The following is a 21951-nucleotide window of genomic DNA, read 5'->3' on the forward strand; positions in this document are numbered from 1 at the left end:
TGCAGACTGCAATTGCAGACAGTGCTTATGCAATAATGATAACATTACTGACTGCAAGTGACTTGAGTGAAGCAGCAGTTTTGAGGTGAAAGAAGAACATTGATAATCACAAAAACATTTAGAGGGGAAATACTTAAGTTTTTAGATGATCAGACCAGATCACTGCTGAAAATTCAGACTTAGACAGACTAAACAAAGGAGGTACTGTCTATGTGTATGTGTGTGTGTGTATGTGTGTGTGTGTGTGCATGCCTGCTAACATCTGCATGCAAGCATACTTACTAAACACTACTTGCATGCACAACTCAGTGTGTGTGTCTGTGCATCTCACTGTGGGTGTATATACAAGGCAGTCTAGGGTAAATCAGAGCCTGGGGGTGCTACAGTGCATTCCCACTGTTCACTGTTGTGAAGACACCCCTCCCCCAGCCACCAACTAAACACACACACGTGCGTGCACTCACACACACGCAGAGGCGTCCCCTGCCCCCTAATGAGAGCATAATAAAAGCCACATGGCCAATGACTTTCAGCTGGCAGCCGCTGAAGCCAGAGAGCCAGGCTCCACAGCCACTGCTGGTCTGACGGACTCGCTGACTGACTGATTATCTGACAAGCTAGAGGGTAAAGGGCAAAAGAAACCCTGAGGAATGCAGTCTAATGCTTTCTGCCTGCTCTGGTCCACTCGCTCGGAGCTGCCCTTCACTCTTGTCTGCGTTAGGTCGACTTCAGTATTCACTCAATATTCACTTCAGTCGTGTGTGAAGCCCTTGTGCAAGACTGTAGATCTGGAAGATTTTTTAAAAAGGTGGTCATATTTGAACAGACATTGTTTTGGGAGTTCTGTTTATGAAAGAAACAATCTTGGTTTCACAATGACCAGACTGCATTATTATGGGAAGCAGAAGTGGATAAAATGCCAAAAGAAAGCTTTTTAAAGAGATCTGAGGTAATGTGCAGATGGCTGTTATCACCAGTAGTTGGACAAATGCTTAAAATAATCAGTTAGATAGTTTTATACTGCAATAAACTACAAACAAGAGGATCATGCGGATCATTTAGCTTTAGTATTAAAAATGAAAAAGCTTGTTTTTACTGTGACTTTGGCAGAACAGTGATATATTGTTTTATCTCTACAGTGAATTAACAACCCAGTTACCCTTGCATGAAACAGAAACACAGTCAACACAAGTCTGTGTGTACTCACTGCAGCCTCTTATTGTTCATTTATTTACCCTTCATGCCAGTTGGGGCGTATGAAAATTCAAGGGGTGACTGGAACCATTGAAAAGCGATGAAAACCCAAAAATAACAGCAATGGCTGTGGTGAAAGTGTGATAAAAGCAGTTGAGTGAGGATGAGGATTTAAAAGCCATTTCATCTGCTTAAAAAGGCGCAGATATCCTTCAACAAGGTGTGTAAGCCGAGCCTGGAAACAATTCACTTTGAGGAGATGATGATTACATTTGCACAGAGAACACAAAGGCTATGAACACCTTTGTATGGACACGCTTTTCCAAGAGCAAAACAACCAATCAAATGATCTTACACTGGCTTTAGCAAAAATATTGCAGTGAAAGGCAATAACTGAACTAGCTGGGCTGTAAAGCAATCAGTTTTTTCTCCTTTTATCCATATGAAGCTTTTATTACCACAACCAGTGCACTGTGACCTTAAATGATGGCCTACTTCTAGTTATCTTCTCCCTTCTGTGGCTTCATCAAGGTCACACCGGAATATCAAGTAGCACATTGGGCTGCGTAGGTCAAGCTGATCTGGGCACTCTCAGTAATGTTTTCATGAAATTCAAACACTTGACACTGCATTACTGTTGCTTTGAGGCCGCACAGACGTATCAAATAGCATGGCTGGGTTCAGTAGGTCAAAGCTATGTCGCAAAATGGTTAAATTAATTTAGCACTTTAGGTAATAGAAGTCCACAGATTTGGCCGACATCGTCTCTGTGGCGAGCATGAGGATTTACAAAGTTAACTCTTTCCAAGGCCAGAGTGACAAAGGAATGAAAAAACCCACTAATCTGTCCATTTCCCCATCAACTCAACATTAATAATGAGCCTTTTTGACTTTCATTTATTAAGGCGCCTTTAATTCTGCCATCATCTCTAATTTTCAACGGAGTGGGTTATGAATGACGGTCAAATCGACAGCTCATTAACACAAAGAAAAGAAGTACCAAGAAAATGGAATTTACAGGCAGAGAGAGTCATTTGAAACATCAAAGCAATGGATAATTAAAACGGGTCTATTATTGCATTCTAATGAAGTAACACAGTATGATTTCATGTCCTCCTTGTGAACTGTATGCACGCTTCCTGCCCATGTGATTCAAGTAGAGGGCGGGCTTGGAGAACGTATTAATATTGTTTTTGGTTTCCTTTCAGGTTGATTTGATGCTCAGTGTTTAGTTTGTCTGTATAATGTTGTAGTTGTACTGTAAAGTATATAAAAACTTACCAGAGAGAGGGTTTCGGCCCAGAACCAACACGTTTGGTAAAGGCATCATGACCAGCTGCTGGAGAGTCTCCTGTTTTACAAATAAAGAAAAAATAAAGTGGTCAGGAGGAGTTATAAATTATGGATATAAAAATAAAATAATAGCACAAATAACTTTTTTCACTAAAAGTATGTTTGGTCAATATTTCAATGGAAGATTCAAACATTTAAGGTATGAATAACATCTGACTATAGGAACACGCCTCTCACATGTCTACTTTACCCAATAGAGTCAAGGTTCAATGTACGTCCCCATCTGAGATAGCTTTTGGCATTGCAGTAAGAATACAACACTATAACCACGCTCCTCAGGGTTTTGACAGTGTGGGAGTGGACGGCCGCAGGTATTGAGACTGTAACATAATCTCCAATCAAGGAAAGTAATTGTGAATTTCAGGCCTGAGGTGTGAGTTTTACCAGTGTTACAGGTTTAAAGTCTGAGCAAGGTGTAGACTTCAAAAGATTATCAAGACACCCAAGGGACACCAAAATTAACAGCATCAATCCAATGTGTGTGTTTGTATGTGTGTGTGTGTTTGTGTGTGTGTGTGTGAGAGAGATGATGCAAGTGACAGTGGTATTTATGTGGGTTAAATTGCTGGTGTGGTTTTTGCCACAGGGCCCCCTCCATTCACATGCCAATCATGACAACCAAAATGTAACCATGATCTGCAATTTACAACACTCATGCAGACACATGCACTGTACATTTGTACACATACACAGACCACTGGTAGGGATGGGCAGGAGTTAATAAGCGTTGATGTTTTGGTCCAATTATCCACACACAGTCCAATCATCTCACAATACAATAATGTACAAAGTGGTAGTGATAACAAATCCCTTAAATTAATGTCTTCACATAATTATATTGCCTAATCTTTGCCCTAACTAATATGATGTAAGATGTTTACACTTAAAAAGGTCCTTGATAGTCATTTCATATGCTCATGTATTATAAATCACAAATGCAAAAACTGCCTGCCAAAATATTTTTAACAGTCCTAACCTTTAAAGCAGTTTGAACCAAGTCCAAACCACAGTTGTGTTGAAAAGGAAGAATGGTTTCTTTAAGAAGAAAGGACATGAGGGTCAGCTAACTTGAATATTTCATGTCTACCTGAAGGCAGAGAACAGTTTGAACTCATCTGACCTAACGCTTGGTCTATTCTGTGCAGGTTATTGCTGATGTCATGACAAAGAGGCTTATATAAGTAAAGTCTGAGTCCGCCTGTCGTAACCATCTGCCATATACATATTGCATTACCTCATCATGAAGGTAGAAGGGGGCAGGAAATCTGACATCATTTTAGTGGTTTTCATTGGTTAAAAATAAAGCCACATCTGTGCCGATTTCAAGCATTCTCAAAATGAGTCAACCAACCAAGTTAGCTGCTTAAATTTAAATTTGTATACCTGATAGACTATACCTTAATAAACATTTCTAAACTACTTCAACTAAATGCTGGAGGTATAGAAACAAAAAGGTAAATCACTGCTATTTGCCACTGCTAATACAAAGTCTAAGAATAACACTTTACCTACTAGGATATTCTTTACATGTAATAGACTTATCTACAAGCAACATTTATCTTCCTCTCTAATCTGTATAAAGGTATTCTTGTCTGAGATTTAGCACCTCACTTTGAATGACAAATAAGCTTCTGTCTCTAAAAGCAGGGTGGCTAGGCCCTAACAGGATTACTATGACCATATGGTCAATATTACCATACTGATATATATACTTCAATGCAAACATTTGAAAATGTCTTTGAAGTTTAAGCTACATCTTCTAAGCTTCAGTTTTAATGTTTTAATGTCAAATGAGCATTCTTTCTTCTGAGGTTTACTTCATGATCAATTTCTCTTGTTGTTGGACAAAAGTTACATGTTTCTTAATGTTAAGGGAAATTTATTCAGTACAGTTGCAAACAAAACGTCAGCTATATCATCCTTAACAGGAACTTGCAGCAGAGGCCACTGACAGTCACGGTAGTCTAAACCTTTGTTGCAGAGACAGAAAACCACTGGTTTACATAAGAGGATGTGGAGAATGGGCTGACAGATGATCAGTGCATCACTCACATGTAGTAGTATAGAATAGACAGCTAGACAAACAAGGAGGTGACTCAACATTGTTATGTATCATCCTGTATTTAAAAGTGTTTTATTATTTTGTCCAACACTGATGGTGGATCCAGTTCTCCAGTTCATGACCAGTGTGAAAAGTATCTATACTTCACAATCTACCAGAATGGGATGGATCCAGGTTGTATCAATTCAAAAGGACTGACACTGTCTATGAAGCTACTTGATATTATCAGTGTTTCCTCTGCAGCTTTGTAGCTACTGACTGAATGTATTCAGGAGGAGAACACATGAACACACACACACACACATACATAGAGAAGCTTTTGTGGGCCGAGGTGAAGGTAAAATTTTGGGTCGCAGTGATGGACAGTCACGGTATTAGGTTAGCAGCATGGTTGCCATGGTTTCTTGTCAGTGGTGATAAGAGCACTGACCCCAATTGCCCTTTCTGTCTATCTCTCTGTCTGCACTGGTGTATGGGGCATGCAGGGAGAAGGGTTATAGTGCGTTATGATTCAAAAGAAGCCAACCATTTCCAAACCCTTCAACCAAAAATTAATGACGTAATGTTTTTTTCAGCCTCTAATCACTTATCATTTTTACGAGTAAAGCAATCAAATGTTTATGAATGCACAGAGAATAGTAGACATCAACAAAATAAAGTGATGGCAAAAACAACACTCATACTAAAGATGAGTGACTATAATAATGATGATGACTAATATCAGGAAGTCCCAGTTAAAAATGAGTAAACAGCCGTAATGTCTGAAGACTGAGACAGATTGACTCAACAAGCGTCAGACAGAATCATTGGTGCAGCTCAGACAGCCCCAGTTGGTGTCTCACGGAGAGGCATTTGGTGTGCCCGACAGCCAATCCTCCGTGTAGACCTGATGACAACTGCTTTGGGCAGAAACCAACCACCACACTTCAAAAGGGCAAAGAAACCAAAACTTCAAAAATAATCTTTAATCAATACCCGGAGAGAAACAGTCCCATAACAATCACGTCCTTTGTTGTAATACAATACTGCAATCCCAGGATATGGCTTGGAAAAAAGGCTGGCTTGTTAATTCTTCATGTTACACCTTGCACTTGTGCTGCTCGGTGAACAAACTAGATTTCATGAGATAATGAGAGATATGAGGGTCATTTTTTCATAGAAACACTAGCACAACAGCGTTGTTTTTAATATCTCAACTGGCTTGCACAAACTGCTAGTTATGCTTCTGGCTTTATAGAGAACGATGAGCAGAAAACTCCTGCTAGATCTGTAGTTTGGCAACAACAAAAGCACACACACTTTTCTCCCTCTCCCAACAACCACCTGTCACACTTTTAACCAATGTTCCCCATCAACACACCGCACACCTGTCCCTTTCAATGGCAGCATGTGTTTGCTGTGCAAGCAGGACGTTTCAGGCTGTCAGACTTTTCGTACCACCCAAATATAATGACAACTCAATCACTTTATGCTGACACTGATATTTTACTGAACAATACTGTGACCTTCAGTACTTTTGTTCAACTCCCAAATAATTCATTTCAACTGATTTCCCCTCTTTCTGGCTATAGTTTTCAATGGAATTATCTGTACTGTGCAGAGTCATGAGCTTTGTGCAACACTGTGCTATTCAGACCCACTACTCAATTCTTTTCCTTCCCTTCTCAAGGGTCTATTGAGCTGCTCTTGTTAGTCTGTTGTTGCTGTTCTTCTGATCTACCCCGGCGTTAGTTTAAAGCTTTCTGAAAAAATCCTAGTGCATCATGAGATTCTGATGCATTTTCTCTTATTTTCAATGTCTATTCTGAAAGTCAGATGGACTTTACAACTATTAAAAAGACAGAATGTAGCATTACAGGACTAAAGCTAACAATAATCATAACCATGACCCAAAAGGCACAGAATGGTGCACAGTTGAATATCTCCATCTTGTCAATAAATGTTATCAATAAGACAAAACCAAAGCAAAAGTAGCAAACTAAGGCATGCAGGTCCAACCAGCTCCATCTGTATTCATGTTGATAAAACTGGATAATGCGTGTATTCCTTAAGTATGATGCTATTCAAATGGACTGAATTTTTGAAGGATATGGGGAATAACATGCTTTGAGGATTAGCTGCAGGCTAATAACAAAGCTAAACTACAGACGACTAATATGGCTCTTGGATTAGCTGGTGCTGGCTTAGCTCTCATACATAAAACATGATGGACACTGCAGGAGAGAGACCAGCCACCACACTGAGCATGTCATGGCGATGTGCTACAAACACTGAGAGGCATGCACATGCACACACACATGCTCACACTGCTTTCGAATGGAAAGCTTTCCCCGCCTCACTGTAGCTGTGACAGCAGAAACATCCACGGCTCAGTCGCTATGTCACTCTCCAATATTCACTATCTAATCATGTCCATTTCACACATGGGAAATGGGGAACGGACAGTCATTTAAAATTTCAAAGGAGCCGAGACTCAGACGGAGAGGGAGTGAGTGAGTGGATGGAGGAAAAAAAAGACAAATAGAGGGGGAAGGGGAAGACGGAGGGGAAGAGAGTGATGCAGCTTTGATTCCATCACTTCTCAGTCCGAGCACGCAGGGGTGAGCCTCCTCCTCCTCTCTTCCTACTCTCAACATCTTTCCTCCCCCCCATCCCTCCCTCCCCCCATCCTGCCTCTATGTTGCTGTATTATTGATTCCGGTAGGATTCACAGCTCATCTTCCATCCCTCAGAGATATTTAGACAGATTGATAGAATGGGGGTGTTGGTTAAAGGGATGCTTGTCAAACAATGGAATTTACTCACTCAACAGATGTTGGCGTGAACGCAGAGTGCAAAGAGATTGGACATGTGCCTTTATGCATGTTAGCAGAACAATAATATCTTATAGTTAGCTTTGAACGTCTATTAAGAGCTGATATACTTAAATACTATTGATCTGCCTCATTCTCCCTATGCTGCTGAGACATTTTTCTGGAAAGTTCATCTCTGGTATCCTCAATTCAAACCCAAGCCAAATATATACAGTACCAGTCAAAAGTATGGACACACCTTCCCATTCACTTGAATGATAACATAAACTTTTGACTGGTACTAAATACCATTTTTTAAGAGAAAATTATGAGACAGATATCACACAAAAAGGATTCTGCTCTATTACCTTAAGCAAAATGTGGGCTGAATAGACGTCTGCTGACATCAGAGATAATATTCTGCTGACTGAGACAGCGGCCTAAGTAGATGGAGGGTCATGCACACACTCCTCCATGGCTGCATAGGTCGTCCTAAGATAAGTGGTATGTGTGCACTTACAGTGGGTAAGCATGTATGTGTGGAAGTCTGTGTTAAATTGGTGTCAGTGGAAAGGTTGTAACGCTGCTGTGTTTCTGTCTCACAGGAGCCCTGTCTGTTAAATCCACCCACCCTCCCCAACACACACACCCCTACACACACACACACACACACACACACACACCCCCCTACAACTTCCCACCTATCAAACCAAGCACAAGTTCCGCTACCGGCACAGCTTTAACAGGGGACTAATTGTACTGCCACTGAGTGTGTGTGCGTGTGTGTGTGTGTGTGTGTGTGTGTGTGTGTGTGTGTCTGTCAAGTGCATGTGCGTACAAATGCTGCCTGAACCCTGAAATCCTGAATCACACCCATTCTGCAGACATGCAGTGTTACCATAGAAACGAGGAGATAGGTTTATTCTCCCCATGCTAGTGAGGCTGACACACATAGTACAGTACGTGTGCAAACGTGCGCACACACACACACACACACACACACACACACACACACACACACACACTAAGCCCTCTCCTGGGTATGGCATTGCGGACTTCTCTCCTGCTGAAAAACTGCAGAGATTATGAACTTGAAAAGGTTGTAACCAACAATGGGAAGGAGAATGCTTCCTCCTTTTGTCACTGCACACACACACACAAACAAACACACACACACACACACACACACACACACAGAAACCACCAGATCTCACTGCATCCCCATGAACTAAATCAATGCAAACACAGTTCTCCTGCTGTTCAAAACTGTAATAGACCCATAAGAACACAAAAGGGTTTGTGCACTGCAGTTCAAGGAGCAAAGCAACATCCCTCCAGTAGTGTTGCTAGATGGATGACTAAAGGCTTTCTTCTGTCTGCCTCATACTCTTTATTCCCTCTTATTCAAGCTCAGGAACTGACATGTTAACAGGCAAACATCATTGATTGAGTGATTGTCTATGGATGCAAGCTAGCCACATGCAGCCAAATTACGCTTTAATCAACATGGACGACTCCAAATGTTTATAAAGCTAGACCGATTTAGATTTTTAAATCTAGAGTCTCCAATCATTTGTGCAAAGAACATTAAAAGAACATCCATAATGACAATGTGAAAGCTTCTCGACGAAGAAAGTCAACATGGTTTAATTACCTGGTGGAATACTCAGTGGCTCAAACTAATTTGGGTGCTCATCTTTTTACTCAGGCAATTTATTTTGAGTTACTGTTCATATATTGCAAAATAACAAGAGGGTCGCCTCAGCATACATGAAGTGCTTTGACTTAAAAAAGAATGAATTATGGAGAATTAAGGCTAACCCTGTGCAAGTTGTGCTGCAACTGTTCACGTAATTCCTGGTTATATTTTAAATGAAGTGAAATAAAGCTAGTGTGGTACGGATGGACTACTTAATAATTAGATTTGACCTAACAAGCTAAAAAAACGCCACAGTTGCACTTGGTTCAACAGTAAAACCCCAATAAGAAGAAGAGCAGCCGGGGTCTACTGTTGGCCAGATGGACAGATCATCTCTTACATGAGGAGGAGGAGAAAACGAGCCATTAGTACTCCTGTTTCTTTTGTTCTCTGCTTTTATCTATCAGCTAGAGTGCTTTTCACAACAGAGCCCTGAGGCTGAACGAGTGGACGGGTTCATCCTGCTGCTTGTCTCAAAGGTGGAGGCAGGTGAGCTGGGGGAAGCCCCCTACACCCCCACCCCCATCACCCCAGGGCTGTGCTTTATACTAACTGGAGAAGTTCACACAATTACACACATACATCAGTCTATGCAATTAAAGTCATTGCAATTATTGCGCTCTTTAAGGCCTCATTTAAATGAAACTTGATTGTTCTCTTGAACTCATATCAACTGTTTTCAATTGACTTTGCTTATTTGCTTTGTAGCACTAAACTTGAAGAGTGGCAGCTCTCTTTAGAATAAATGCATTTAAAAATGTTTAAATCTACAATATCAACAATAGGCCATGTGATTTAGTGCTGCTACTTGTCCACATCATTTTATATAATAAAAAGGTGCATCTGCTGAATGAATACATGATAAAAACCTTCAAACGACTTCAACATTAGAATTTTAACAGATTTTTTGGGGGCTGGATTTTATTTATTTTTATTACAGAGCAGTGAATCATAGAAACACAACCCAGATGCTCTTCAGTAGATCAGTGATGGAAAAGAAGAACCTGGCTTCTAGCTTCCTCTTCATACAGTCACTCTGCTAGCAGTGCCTAAAAATACCTCCCATTTTTAAACATATGGGAACCTACTCTACATCAGAACTGCCACTAATTCCCCTTCACATGTACTCTATCACACTAGGCACACGCACAAACACACAGAGTCAGTCCTCGCAGAAATGTATGCTCACATACCAGCATACTGTGGTATTTTGGTAAGCCAACGCTCACTTCCCACTCGAGGCTGTGATTATATGATGTGACTGGGTGGTAAACGGGGACATCACTCAACATGAAGAACTTGAAAGCTCAAAAACAGTGCAGATGTTATAACAAGTAATTGGTTTAAGACCGAACCCCCTACTATAGATAGACTACAGAGATTTATACTATGGAAAAAAGTGTGAGAGAAAAATGTTTTTGTTAATAAATGGAAGAAATGGAAGATGCTTATGGACTCACTGATATATAAATTTCAAGATATTGGATTTGTATACGCATGTATTTTTTGTTTGTTTGCTTTTCTTTTCTTTTTCTAACTTTCTATTCATAAAAAAGTCATACGTTAACAAACACACAATACTTTTGGTTGTATGCACAAACAAAAACTCAATAAATATTAAAGTTTCACAAAAAAAAAAAAATCGGACTGTGTACAAACATGTCTGAGAATAAGTGAGCATTTGTTTTACAGTAAGAGGCTCATTGAAGATGAGAAAGCCAGCGGCTATAAATGACTCTTAGATGACTTGCACTAGCATACTTTCCTTGTTTGAGATAAAAAAAAAAAAAAAAAACTACAATGTATGACGTAGTCAGAATGAATGATATCAATACAGGAATGTGAAAGTAGAAAAATCCCCTACAGACATGAGAGGACGTATTTATCTTTGATTTTAATAAATCAGTTTCACTTGAATGGGATGCATCAATCAAACTGTGCTAAACATCGGTAAAGCTTTTTAAAGCCAAATTGTGGTTTTGACATATCCTGAATTTAACAATAAACAACTAACGACTAAATGGAAATAATATGAATAATTCTACATTATATTAATAATCAGTCATGTATTTGATTGGAGACATTTGTCATCATTTCTTAAATGTTTCTTTTCCATTTTTTTATGTTGCTGTAAAGAATAGTACTCAAAGCTACTCAGAACTAAACATTAATATGGTTTTAGGAGCAGAACAAGAAAAGCTGGGTTATTTTGTGCATGAAATGCAGCTCAATGGCTTTAAGTCAATTTTATGGCTTGAGCTAGACAGATCAATCTGATTCACCTCTGAACTCAATTATATTCCCTTATTCAACTCAAATAAAGATGCTTGACGGCCCACTGCCTCTGTGATTGCTTATAAAGACCTAGCTACTGTAACTAACTAGCTACATCATCAACAGGATATTCAGACTAGCTAGCATGTGAGTCTGCATGACAACACACATTTGGCCTGCAGCTACAAGCACATGCCCTAATAAACTGATTTGCTCATGGCTGATGCTGAAAGAAGCAGCAAGACAAGGAGTCAATGGGGAATTCCAGACTTATAAAAAAAGATAATATATAGAAAATATATTTGTATACTTTGTCAGAGTTCCAGCTGATGGCAATGAAAATAACCTCTGGTTTAAAGCAAAAGCTGCAATAACAAGGATGGAAAATTCTTTTTCCCTGTTTTTGATGTCCAAGTCAAAAACAAAAACAAGCATTAATAGCTACAGTATGTCGCGGCAGATTGTGTGTGCATGTATGCATGTGAGTGAATGTGAGAGTGTGCACTGTGTGTGTGTGTGTGTGTGTGTGTGTGTGTGTGTGTGTGTCAACGCCACACTGGCCCAGTAACAGAGCATCTTTGTGAGGCTTTATGTCAACAAGCCAAGAAGCCAGACTCTCTTATTCCCAGTGCTAGGTTCAAGTTAGGTAGCTGGATTCCTAAATTCTTCTTCACCTTAAGAAATTCTTTATTGGGAAGAACATATGCAGAAGAAGAATATAATACATGATAAGGCATAGTGGTTTAGACAGCAGATAAGAAAAAAGGTGCATTAATGTCAGTAGTGAAACAAATGGAATTTCTCTCAGCTGGGTAGAAAAGGCAGAGGAGTGAGACAGCCATGTCAGCTCAAAGGTTTTACCCTCATGCTTGCTCAGAGGTTTAATGCTGACAAACTCCAACTGATAAATATTTGAAGCCTGGACTGCAAAGTGAAATATTCATTAAAACAGAAACAATCAAATGTGGGAGAAATACGCTTAAATTCTGTGCTGAAATGCTTATGAAAAAAATGTTTCTCTGAAAGTAGGTTTTTTTCTGCATAGAGGAATTTTTGGCACCCCCCAAAGAGGTTTTAGCCAGCGCTAAAGGAAAATAACCAGCGCCAACGTGATAATTGAGAATAAAAATAGAATTCAAATTCTCTCCAAATGTGATTTGGAGGCAATTTATCAAACAACTGTTGAAAAAGCAGAACATAACGTCAAATACAACGTCTTTGACTTACAGCAGTCAAAACACCTCTCATCCATCAGCTTTTTGGACAGCCTTCAAATTGGATCACCTGTGAGGTAAGTTTCCAATGAAATTCAGCTTATTTTCTATGTATTAATATGAGTGTATGCAGTGTTTCCCCATAATTGTACGGGCCTGGCAGGCCATCAGGCCAACAAGAATCCCTGCCAGGCCAAAAAAATATTTTTTTAATGCAAAAAAGAACACCAAATATCCACTCATTTGGAAATCAACAGCGTTTGGGAGCCTCTGTGCAGCGCTGTTCTGAAACGTGAGTTAACCTCAGTGTCACTGCTCAGGAAACCCTTGGTAGCGTAGCTCCTTTTAAGGAATAGGGCAGTGCATAATATATGTGCGTAGCAGGTGTAGTGAGTAGTTGAGCGAGAGAGCAAGTGGCAGAAAAGTGACGGTGAATGCAAGCGAAGCAGAGGAAAAGGTTAGCCGTAAGTTCTCAATCTGGAAGTAAATGTACAGTATAGGCCACAGTGTGTCCTATATGTGATCTCTAGGCCAAGAAAAGTCACATCTGTTTCCCCAACTGCTGTAAAAGTGAAGGGGGTTAGCCTCGAAGTTAGTTGGGTTAGCCTAACCTGCAGATGCTAAACACAGAAATAGAGATCAGAGAAATGTGAGGCTGCTGACTGCTAAGTCTCCCAACTTTTATTCAGAAGTGGTAGTTGGATGAGGAGAGTGATTAGCACTACAGCTAGCTAGCTAACTAATTCTGCCATTACTATTCTGTCAGGGTTCACACAAGGTCGTTAAAGTAATGTTAGCCTACTTCAAGTTGGAGCGAAAAAAAATCAAGTACTGGAATCCTTAGAAAATCAACCATTTTTTGGAAATGGTTCTTAAAAAGTTATTGAAAATTAAAAATTATAGGCTAATTCTCTATTTGAATACATTTCAGTATTTTTTTTGCTTTGTTTTCAGTTTGATCATAAAGAGAGCAAGCACAATAGCCGCCTACTTTCAAAAGATAAGGAGAGAGGAAGATGAGGGAGAAAGGTGAATGTTTATTAGAATTGCCAACCATTGGATATACTCCTAAATAAAGTAAATGAAAGATAAGTGCTTCAGTGATTCCTACAGGCCTAATCTTTTTTCTCTTTCATAACACTGAAGTAGGCCAGGGGGTCAGGAAATGCCCAGGTAGAGGCCCAAGGAGGGATAGTGATAGAGAGACAGGGTGAGCTCAGAGAGGCAGCTGGACAGCAGGCAGGAAGTTCAGCACCAGATCTGAGACTGAGAGGTTGAAAGTGGAATTGAATTGAATTGCATGAACTAACATTGTATTATTTTGTAGGAAGTCAAAGGAAAAGAGCAGCCATCATAGGGCCAGTGAGTTTGACCCAGAGTGGGTTCAAACCCATGACTGGCTGCACCAAACTGACTTGGGCATGACCTGTGCAGTGTGCACAAAGCATAACGACATGGTTGTTGTATGGGTAAGGCAGCCCAGCAAGACCTATAGGCTGGATTCTGTCATCAGCCACAGGAACTCAACAGTCCACAGGCAGGCGAAAAGTTAATGTTAAAAGTTAAAGGATTGCTAATAGGCTAATTTGTTGGTAGCACAATCATTGCATTCTCCATTCAATTTTCGACAGGTGAAAATACTTCTGAGGAGCCGACTCAAGGATGACCACCTTGACGTGTGCTGCAGGGTGGCCACTGACGGACCAAAAGGTGACGACATTGACTACCATGGCCTTGTCAGATCCTTTTATCTAGTCAATAAAAGAGGAGGGTGAAATGCTGTAAAGCAGGATGTGACCTCTGCAATTGACTGCCTCACCTCTTCCAAACCCACACCCCTCTCCCTCAACCTCCTTCCGCTCCCCCTCTTCCAATTTTGTAAAAAGAAAAAACCCAAAACAAAACATTTTTTAACCAGTTTTGTTAATTCAAACTTTCATTTACTCAGGCATAATAGACATTTTTGTTTATCAAATGGTCAAAAAATAACAGGAGAAAACATATAAGTCAAATCAAATAAGTTAACACAGACTCATTGCCTTCATTGTACACGGACCGATCATGCTTACTGTCGTGCATAGTCACCCCCCCAAATGCTCAGTCTGAGCCAGTAAAAACCCTGGAAAGGTCAGTGAAACTTCCGGACATAGTCTCTGAAAGCAGAGTTGAATGTGCCTAGAACCATCAAAGTATTCTCAGGCTTGTCTCTGATCAATGTAGCCTGCAGATGATAACAAATAACACCTAAGAAAGTCCTGATTAACCTATCCTATATAACCTATCCTCATAGCCTTGCCAAAGAGGTTTGCAAAAGTCTTGGGCCAGGCACACTCAGGATGAATGGTGGCCTCTGTTAGCCTTTGAACAGTCAAAACAGAGCTACCAGCCTTTACGCCACACCCCAAACCAAAGCAGTGACGCAGAGAGGACAGAGCAGCTCTTATTTCCAAAAGTAGCAGTAGTATTTCTAAGGATGGAGGCAGAGAGAAATGTTACTTTTAACTTAGCAATGCTAAACACCCTGAAAAAACACACATCAACATTGAATAACAACCACTGAAGCTTACATAAATTTATAAAAACTGTTTTAACAACTAAAGTAGCCATGTTATTTGTTGGGAAAAAGGTATCAAGTAATTTTGACATTGAATGGCAACAGATGCTCTCTGAGCCTGATTTTCATAAACCAGGATAAAGGGATTCACTTAGCGAGCTTTGAGAAAAGCCACTAAAAGAACAAAGAATTTAGTTCAGCTGGCTGAGGCTCCATATTACAACCCCCCTTAAGAATGCCAAACCAAGGCCACTAAATTAAAAAGAGGCCCAGAGTATATTTGGACTGACCAGCAGAGAAATGAAACCTTCACTGGACTCAATTCTGCAATACAGAAATGACCGAGTAACCGGAAAAAGTTGATATCCCAGTCAGGAAGCAGAAATGGGATAATTGCTAGCATGCAGATTTACGCTCACTTGCTGTTAGAAAATATGACACTGCAATCATCATTTCTGCTGCTATGTAACATTAAAATTCACAGTACGTTCACACGGACAAGCACACACACACACACACACGTTTACAGCTGTTCAACCTTGATCTCTTTACCATATTCTGAAATCTAAAGTCTAAAGCCTGTCTAGACATTGAACTCCTCCTACACAATCTGCTTCACCAGAACAATCACTGAGACTTTGAACACACACACACACACTCCTGATATGCAAGCTCAGCCCAAGAGAGATGATACTATAAAATGAAAACCAGTATTATTGAATTTCTTGCCTTGCGCCAATTCACTTTTCTCAACTACTATACAAAAATCGATCTCCTTGAGTTTCCCCATGTGGAAAATGACACACACTCATGCATACACATGCTACTTGGATTACATTTTGTACAAGAGCAAAGGGGCAGAAATGAGCAGTGGAAAAGTAGGGACTGAGTAGAGCAGTGAAGGGAAGGAATGGGGGAGGAGAGGGACAAAGAAAGTCTAAGGAAAGGTCCACAACTGTCTGCCTCTAATGGTTCAAAAAGGTTAATTAATTACTTTTCTCTTGACACCAGAAGATCCTCTGGTGAGTCAGCAAGGGCTCAAATTCAACAAAGTCCTCCCCTTTCCCACTCTGAATTAAATGCAGAGCTTTTGTAGACGAGACAACACGTCTATGGACAACAATGGTGTATGCATCACTGCATTACCTTGAGTTAGACATTTATCAATATAAATCCAGCTCATGCTGCTGCATTACTTTTAGGTATTTTCAATAATGCTTCAATGAAGAAAAACACTAACCAATCGTTTTAATGACAGAGAGGGGTTTCTAACTTATTCTGATTTACGATTCCTGGGAAAATTTAATTAAAAAGAGTCTTAAGTGAGATCAATTTATTGAATCACAGAACGCAACCAACCATACAAAGCCTCTACAAGGCCCGTGTCCTTTTTCAAAACTGCTGAGTGGTAGAATAAATTGAAAACCTGTTAAGTCCATTAGCCCAAGACCTGAACGGTTCTGTCTCCATCCATATGACTCTGGAAATCTGAAACCGATAAGCGACAAAACAACCACAGGAAAAGGAGACACAAAAGCACATATCAAAGCCAATTTTCGTCCTCATTACCCCAATAAGAACCGGCTCCTATTGACTTTAGAGCAGAAACTGTGTGTGAGTAGGTACTGTGTGGATCCATTAGACATTGACACATTTTGTGCTGTTTTTTCTCTATACCTCACATTCGATTTGTATTGAAAACTGACAAAGGTTAAAGAGTTTGCAGCTTTAGGGGTGTTAAAGACACCTATTTTGGGTGAACAGAGTATGAAATGTAGCTCCTGTTTAGACACTGCCCCTCCAATTTTTGGACAGCATGGCAGAAAAACACCCTCAGATTAAAGCTGACAGGCAGTACTTTAATCTCAAAGTCATTGTTGTTTTTCTACTCTAATGTGCTGGAGTACAGAGCCAAAACAACAAAAATGCGTCACTGTCCCAGTACTTACTGAGTGCACTATATATGTAAACATGATTGACTTTTTGGCTGACATCGCTGTCAGCAGCCAGGCAGTCGAGGCTATGACCAGGACGCACAACTTATTTATTTAACTGGACAGGTCTGCTTCATACCACCTATGTGTTTGACTGTTTACTTGTCTTTGGCCTACAAACCAAATGATCACAATCTCTTTCTTGATAAAACATGTTTATCTCACACTTTCTCTCTTACTCAGCAGTCTTTTATCTCAACCAACTTCTGACTATTAAATACACATCCAAACACACAAATACAAAAGCAATAACTGCATCACTTTATAACCTAGACTGCCACTTGTAAATCAAAGATAGTGGGAGATTAAAGGAAATGCAATGCAACAAGGGTCTGAACAAAAAAGTGTTTTGTGACTTTTTACATCATCCATCCCCCAAATTTCTGGTATGAGAAATGATAGTCCCATGCATGTACACAATACAACTCATCTTTTTCTAAGAACCACACTATGACACAGCTTGGTTTTTGTCTAAAGTACACAGTGAAATGTCCATTTTAACAAGCAGGTCCATCTCATTACCAGCTCACTGTGTGATGTTCAGTGGATGGTTAGTCCCCAAAAGGCCATCAAGGGGGTAGACTGATAAACAGTGAGGACAACAGGGAATAAAAGGGGGTTTTAACCTGTAGGTGGTCTGTGTGAGGCAGAGTTTGCAAACACAAGTGGCTGAACAATAGTGTGACCAGGAGGTCGACAGAGCGAGGCATGGGATGAACAGAGAAGATTACTGAAACACCATGGACGAACAAGTTTCATTGTTGGCTTACATTGTCCTCCTAAAGCTAAAACAACTTAATTAGATTACCTAGTTGTATATGTTAAATGAACACTGTAATTCTTGCCCTGCATTCAGATCTTGAAAACAACACCTGTTTACTCACACCGTGTCATTTTCTTTCATAGAGTTTGTCATCATTGCTGTAATAAAGACTTAAAAGGCCCCAAAAGATACTTATGAAATACTAATAAAAGAGGCAAGGATCATCTTGTTGATCCAACAAGTAATGATTCTCCTTAAATAACTACAACATTTTCAAATAGGGTGAAAACACTTGCTTTGGTCGCCTTTATTTTAAATCAGAAACTGAACCCAAAAAGTACAAACCTTAATCCAAAACAATGATTCAATCCAGTTCATGCGTTTTCAATCCATCATAAAATCTGCTGAGCAGATGTACAAACATGCCTAAAAACGCAACTCTAAGTAAACAGGAAATTATGCAGATGGACTAGATTAAGTTTACACATCCTTTGTAGATGTACACATCCTTTCAATGGCAAAACATATATAATTTCATATTTTCTACATTGTTTTCTTTTCAACAAGTATTAAACAGTTCAGCATTATATAAACACGGTAGATCCAGATCAGTTAAGATGTAGAGCATGTCCTGTTGCTAAAAGAGTCACTGGGACGCCCTGGGTAATGTCCTTAACCTTTCCCGTCATCTCATCATCCACAGACTCCGCTGGTCACTACTTAACCCGCAGCAGCCACTGACCCAACCACTGACAGATAATTCTGCTAGCTATTTGAGCGGCCTAGTGGAGCTTTAGTGGGCTTATAACGTCTACACAATAGGCTGATTGTTTAAATAAGATGACTTGGGAGTGATTAACAGGATCTTTAGCACCAAGGCAAACCAGATCTAACAAAGCAATTAACAAATCAGTGACACTCTTCACTTGACTTCTGGGCTAAACTATGAAAAAATATGTAACTTACAACATAAAAAAAACAACAGATTCATAAAGAATCTAAATTCAAAAAAACAAAAACCTTAATACCTGTTTGGTTATATGCCAACACTGTCAAGTTACAGAGATAATGTGATCCAACTAAAAGCTATAGTAGGCCTTTAAATTCATTGTCTCCATTCACACTTCTTTATATAAAAGCTACCACTTGCTTGATAAGAAAGTGCCTTTACACAGCCCCTGAGGATACGGGTCATAGTCCTAAGTCTGAAGTGTGGGAAAGCTGTGTCTCTGTCAGTGCGACTGCTTGGCCATGATAACATTCCTAAACTCACTGCTCTGTCGCAACAGCATGCTGGGTCACGCTCAAGTCCTGGTTATCACAAACACAGTCGAGACACTGCTGCAGAAAAGTAGTGAATCATATGTTTCTCTGGATTGTTTCAATTTGTTAAGCTCACAGATTTCACAACTGACACAGCAATTACACAGTATAGGAAGTGACACTGTGCATTTAAGCAATACTTTATGACAGCAGAGTGAAAAAAAAAAATGGAAAAAGTTCATTTTAACATTTCAAGTAAAACCAAACAACAGAACAACTGTGACAGAAATCATATTGGTGATTTGTGTGGGATACCAGCAGAAACCACCACATGTTGTTATTCTTAGCGGACATTTCAAAATGACATGCGAGTAAAGATGAGTGACATGATATGGTCTGATAATGTCAAGATAACGCACAGTCTGAGCGATGAATTTGCCCAAACGCAAAGAAATTAGGACAACGGTGTTATGAAGCTCGGTAAGACCAGATTTAGCTATTTCCCCAGGATTCCCTGAGTCTGTTAGACAGTTCAGGATATCAGGTCATGTTCAGCTTTAGTATATTGTATAGATATATTATGATTGTGTCCAAATCTGCAGTTATTGCTAGCAGCTATTGCTAGCCCCTCTCACATTTGATCTCTCACTTGAGAGAAATTGTGAGCACTGCTGAACAAAAGAAAAAGCACTAATTTGCACTCAGTCATACAGACAGAGAAGGATAATAGACTAGAATTACATAGACTATCTGGCACCAGGCTCAAATATGGGCTGCAAACCTTTGTCCAAGTTGTGTGACATGGGCAAATCAACAGCGTAGTGTGCTATATGCATGTACTGCAAAGGGAAATAATTGTGCTCACTACATCCTAGACTATCTCTGAAAGCAGTGTCGCCAATTGTATATCAATGCATGCATATCAATACCCCCCTTCCCATCTTTAACACCCCCACATTTCCTCCTCCATTTTTTTTTTCTACAGCCCGTTAGATTAATAGGAAACTCATCTAATGATTAAATGTGGTGAGAAAGCAAATTGACAAGTCTGAGGCCTGATTATCTGATAGCGTGCTACGCAATAAACACAACACTGCTGAACATGAGATAAGACTTGACTACATCTGACTCGGCATGCTTCTATCAAGTACACATCTCTCTGACCTAAAGTTTCCAAGTCTGTCTCATAGGCAAGAATGTAATGCTGTGAGCTGCATTGTGTGGTTTGGACACCGGAGACAAACTGAATATAAAATAAGGCTGATATGTCAGGCTCATTATCACAATTTGGAGGGAAAAATGCCCAACAAGCTAATTTTGGAGGAAAAAAGAGAAAAGTAGAAGAAGCGAAAAAAAAAAAGAAAAACAAATACTGATAAGAGTATGGGGGAGAGGCAGAACCACATCAGTGGCTGCATGTCTGCCACTGATCTCTGTGTTACACATGTTTGATGTCTCTGTATATTTACTGGATGCTCTCTGATATCTGGACTGGAGTCCTGGTCCCACATCACATAAAGTCAAACACATACACATCTGCAAATATATCTATGTTAATACTGCCAAGTCTTTATGTGATATGTGTTAATGTGGAGTCACTTCTGTATGTTTGCAAGTGAAAACATTGCTGTCTGATTGTATTTTTCCACTTTAACCTGAGGAGTTAAAGTGGAATGAAGACCACCTCAACTCAGGCACAGGAGAACAAGTACATCTTAACTTGGAGCTTAACCCAAACCACAAGTTATTCATTTGTTGACACAAGTTATTCACAATTTACCCACAGTAGAGCTACTTTCTCCTACATACGAGAACTGCATAAAATCTTCATCTCAAAATGGACACCGTTGGATAATCTCAACTTTTGCAGCAAGAAGGGGAACAAGATATCTGACTTTGCAGCTTGTTAAGGAAATCTTACCTGGTAGTAGGCTTTAATCTGCCTGATGAGAATTGAAAGGTTCTGTATGCGCAGTGTGGGATCATTGTTCACTTTCTTATTGGTCCTCTGCACCGTGGCCTTGGGATTTCTGTAGAAAAATAAACATGATAGCGTTATTCAATTACAGTACAAATAATAAACCATATCATGAAAACTCTGACACTGTTGTTCACCAAAAATATAAATCACAAAGAACTATTTTACAACGTGAAATCAGGAAGATGAAGACCAGTAAAATGTATGTGCCTGTTTTAGTTTGACACCATGTTGCTCTGTTAGCAGCACAGTGACAATGGACCCTTGTTTGAGTAGGGTCAGTGCCATAACCATGTTAAAGAAGCCACAGTCACATTAGCAGACAGAGCACATTAAAAAGGCTGCCCCCATAAATCTGATGGCACCAGTGTTTCAGACACAGTGTTTTGTCCAGCCTTCAAATCAGATTCTTTGGTGACTTAAATCCTATCTTTGTGAGGCATTTAAATCCTTAAATCCACACACTAGATTGTCACAGATGTGTATTTCTACCAGAGACCTACTGTATAGATAAAGGGGGGATTGAGGATTGAGGGGACTGAGCAGGATTCATGTTTGATATGACACTGATTTCATTAGTAAAGTTAGAAGAATTATCATTCATCAGAGCTCCAACACACAGTGGTGGATTTCAGTAATTCTGTGACCTTTAACCGTGTTCCCCATTTCCTCCCATCTGTCTGAATCAAAGAGAAGAGGTGTCTTCTTAGCGCTTGCAGAATGGAGAGGCTGTGTGTTTATCTGAGCGAGAGTCGCCCAAGGGACTTTAAAAAGGAGCATGCATGACGACTGATGTTATCACGGGTGTCAA

General features: G+C 39.9%; 1 protein-coding gene across 5 annotated transcripts in view; it reads right to left on the reverse strand.

The window, feature by feature from the left end:
- Window positions 1-21951, reverse strand: part of LOC121912151 (girdin-like) — a 76035-nt gene that overhangs the window by 41220 nt on the left and 12864 nt on the right. For all 5 annotated transcript variants that reach the window (XM_042434243.1, XM_042434244.1, XM_042434245.1 and 2 more), the window contains exons 3-4: window positions 21084-21192; window positions 2476-2545 (exon numbers count right to left, since the gene is read on the reverse strand). In XM_042434243.1, the coding sequence (XP_042290177.1) occupies window positions 2476-2545; window positions 21084-21192 (179 nt within the window). The remainder of the gene's footprint in view (window positions 1-2475; window positions 2546-21083; window positions 21193-21951) is intronic.

This window comes from Thunnus maccoyii, chromosome 14 (genome assembly GCF_910596095.1).
Source record: "Thunnus maccoyii chromosome 14, fThuMac1.1, whole genome shotgun sequence".
Lineage (NCBI taxonomy): Eukaryota > Metazoa > Chordata > Actinopteri > Scombriformes > Scombridae > Thunnus > Thunnus maccoyii.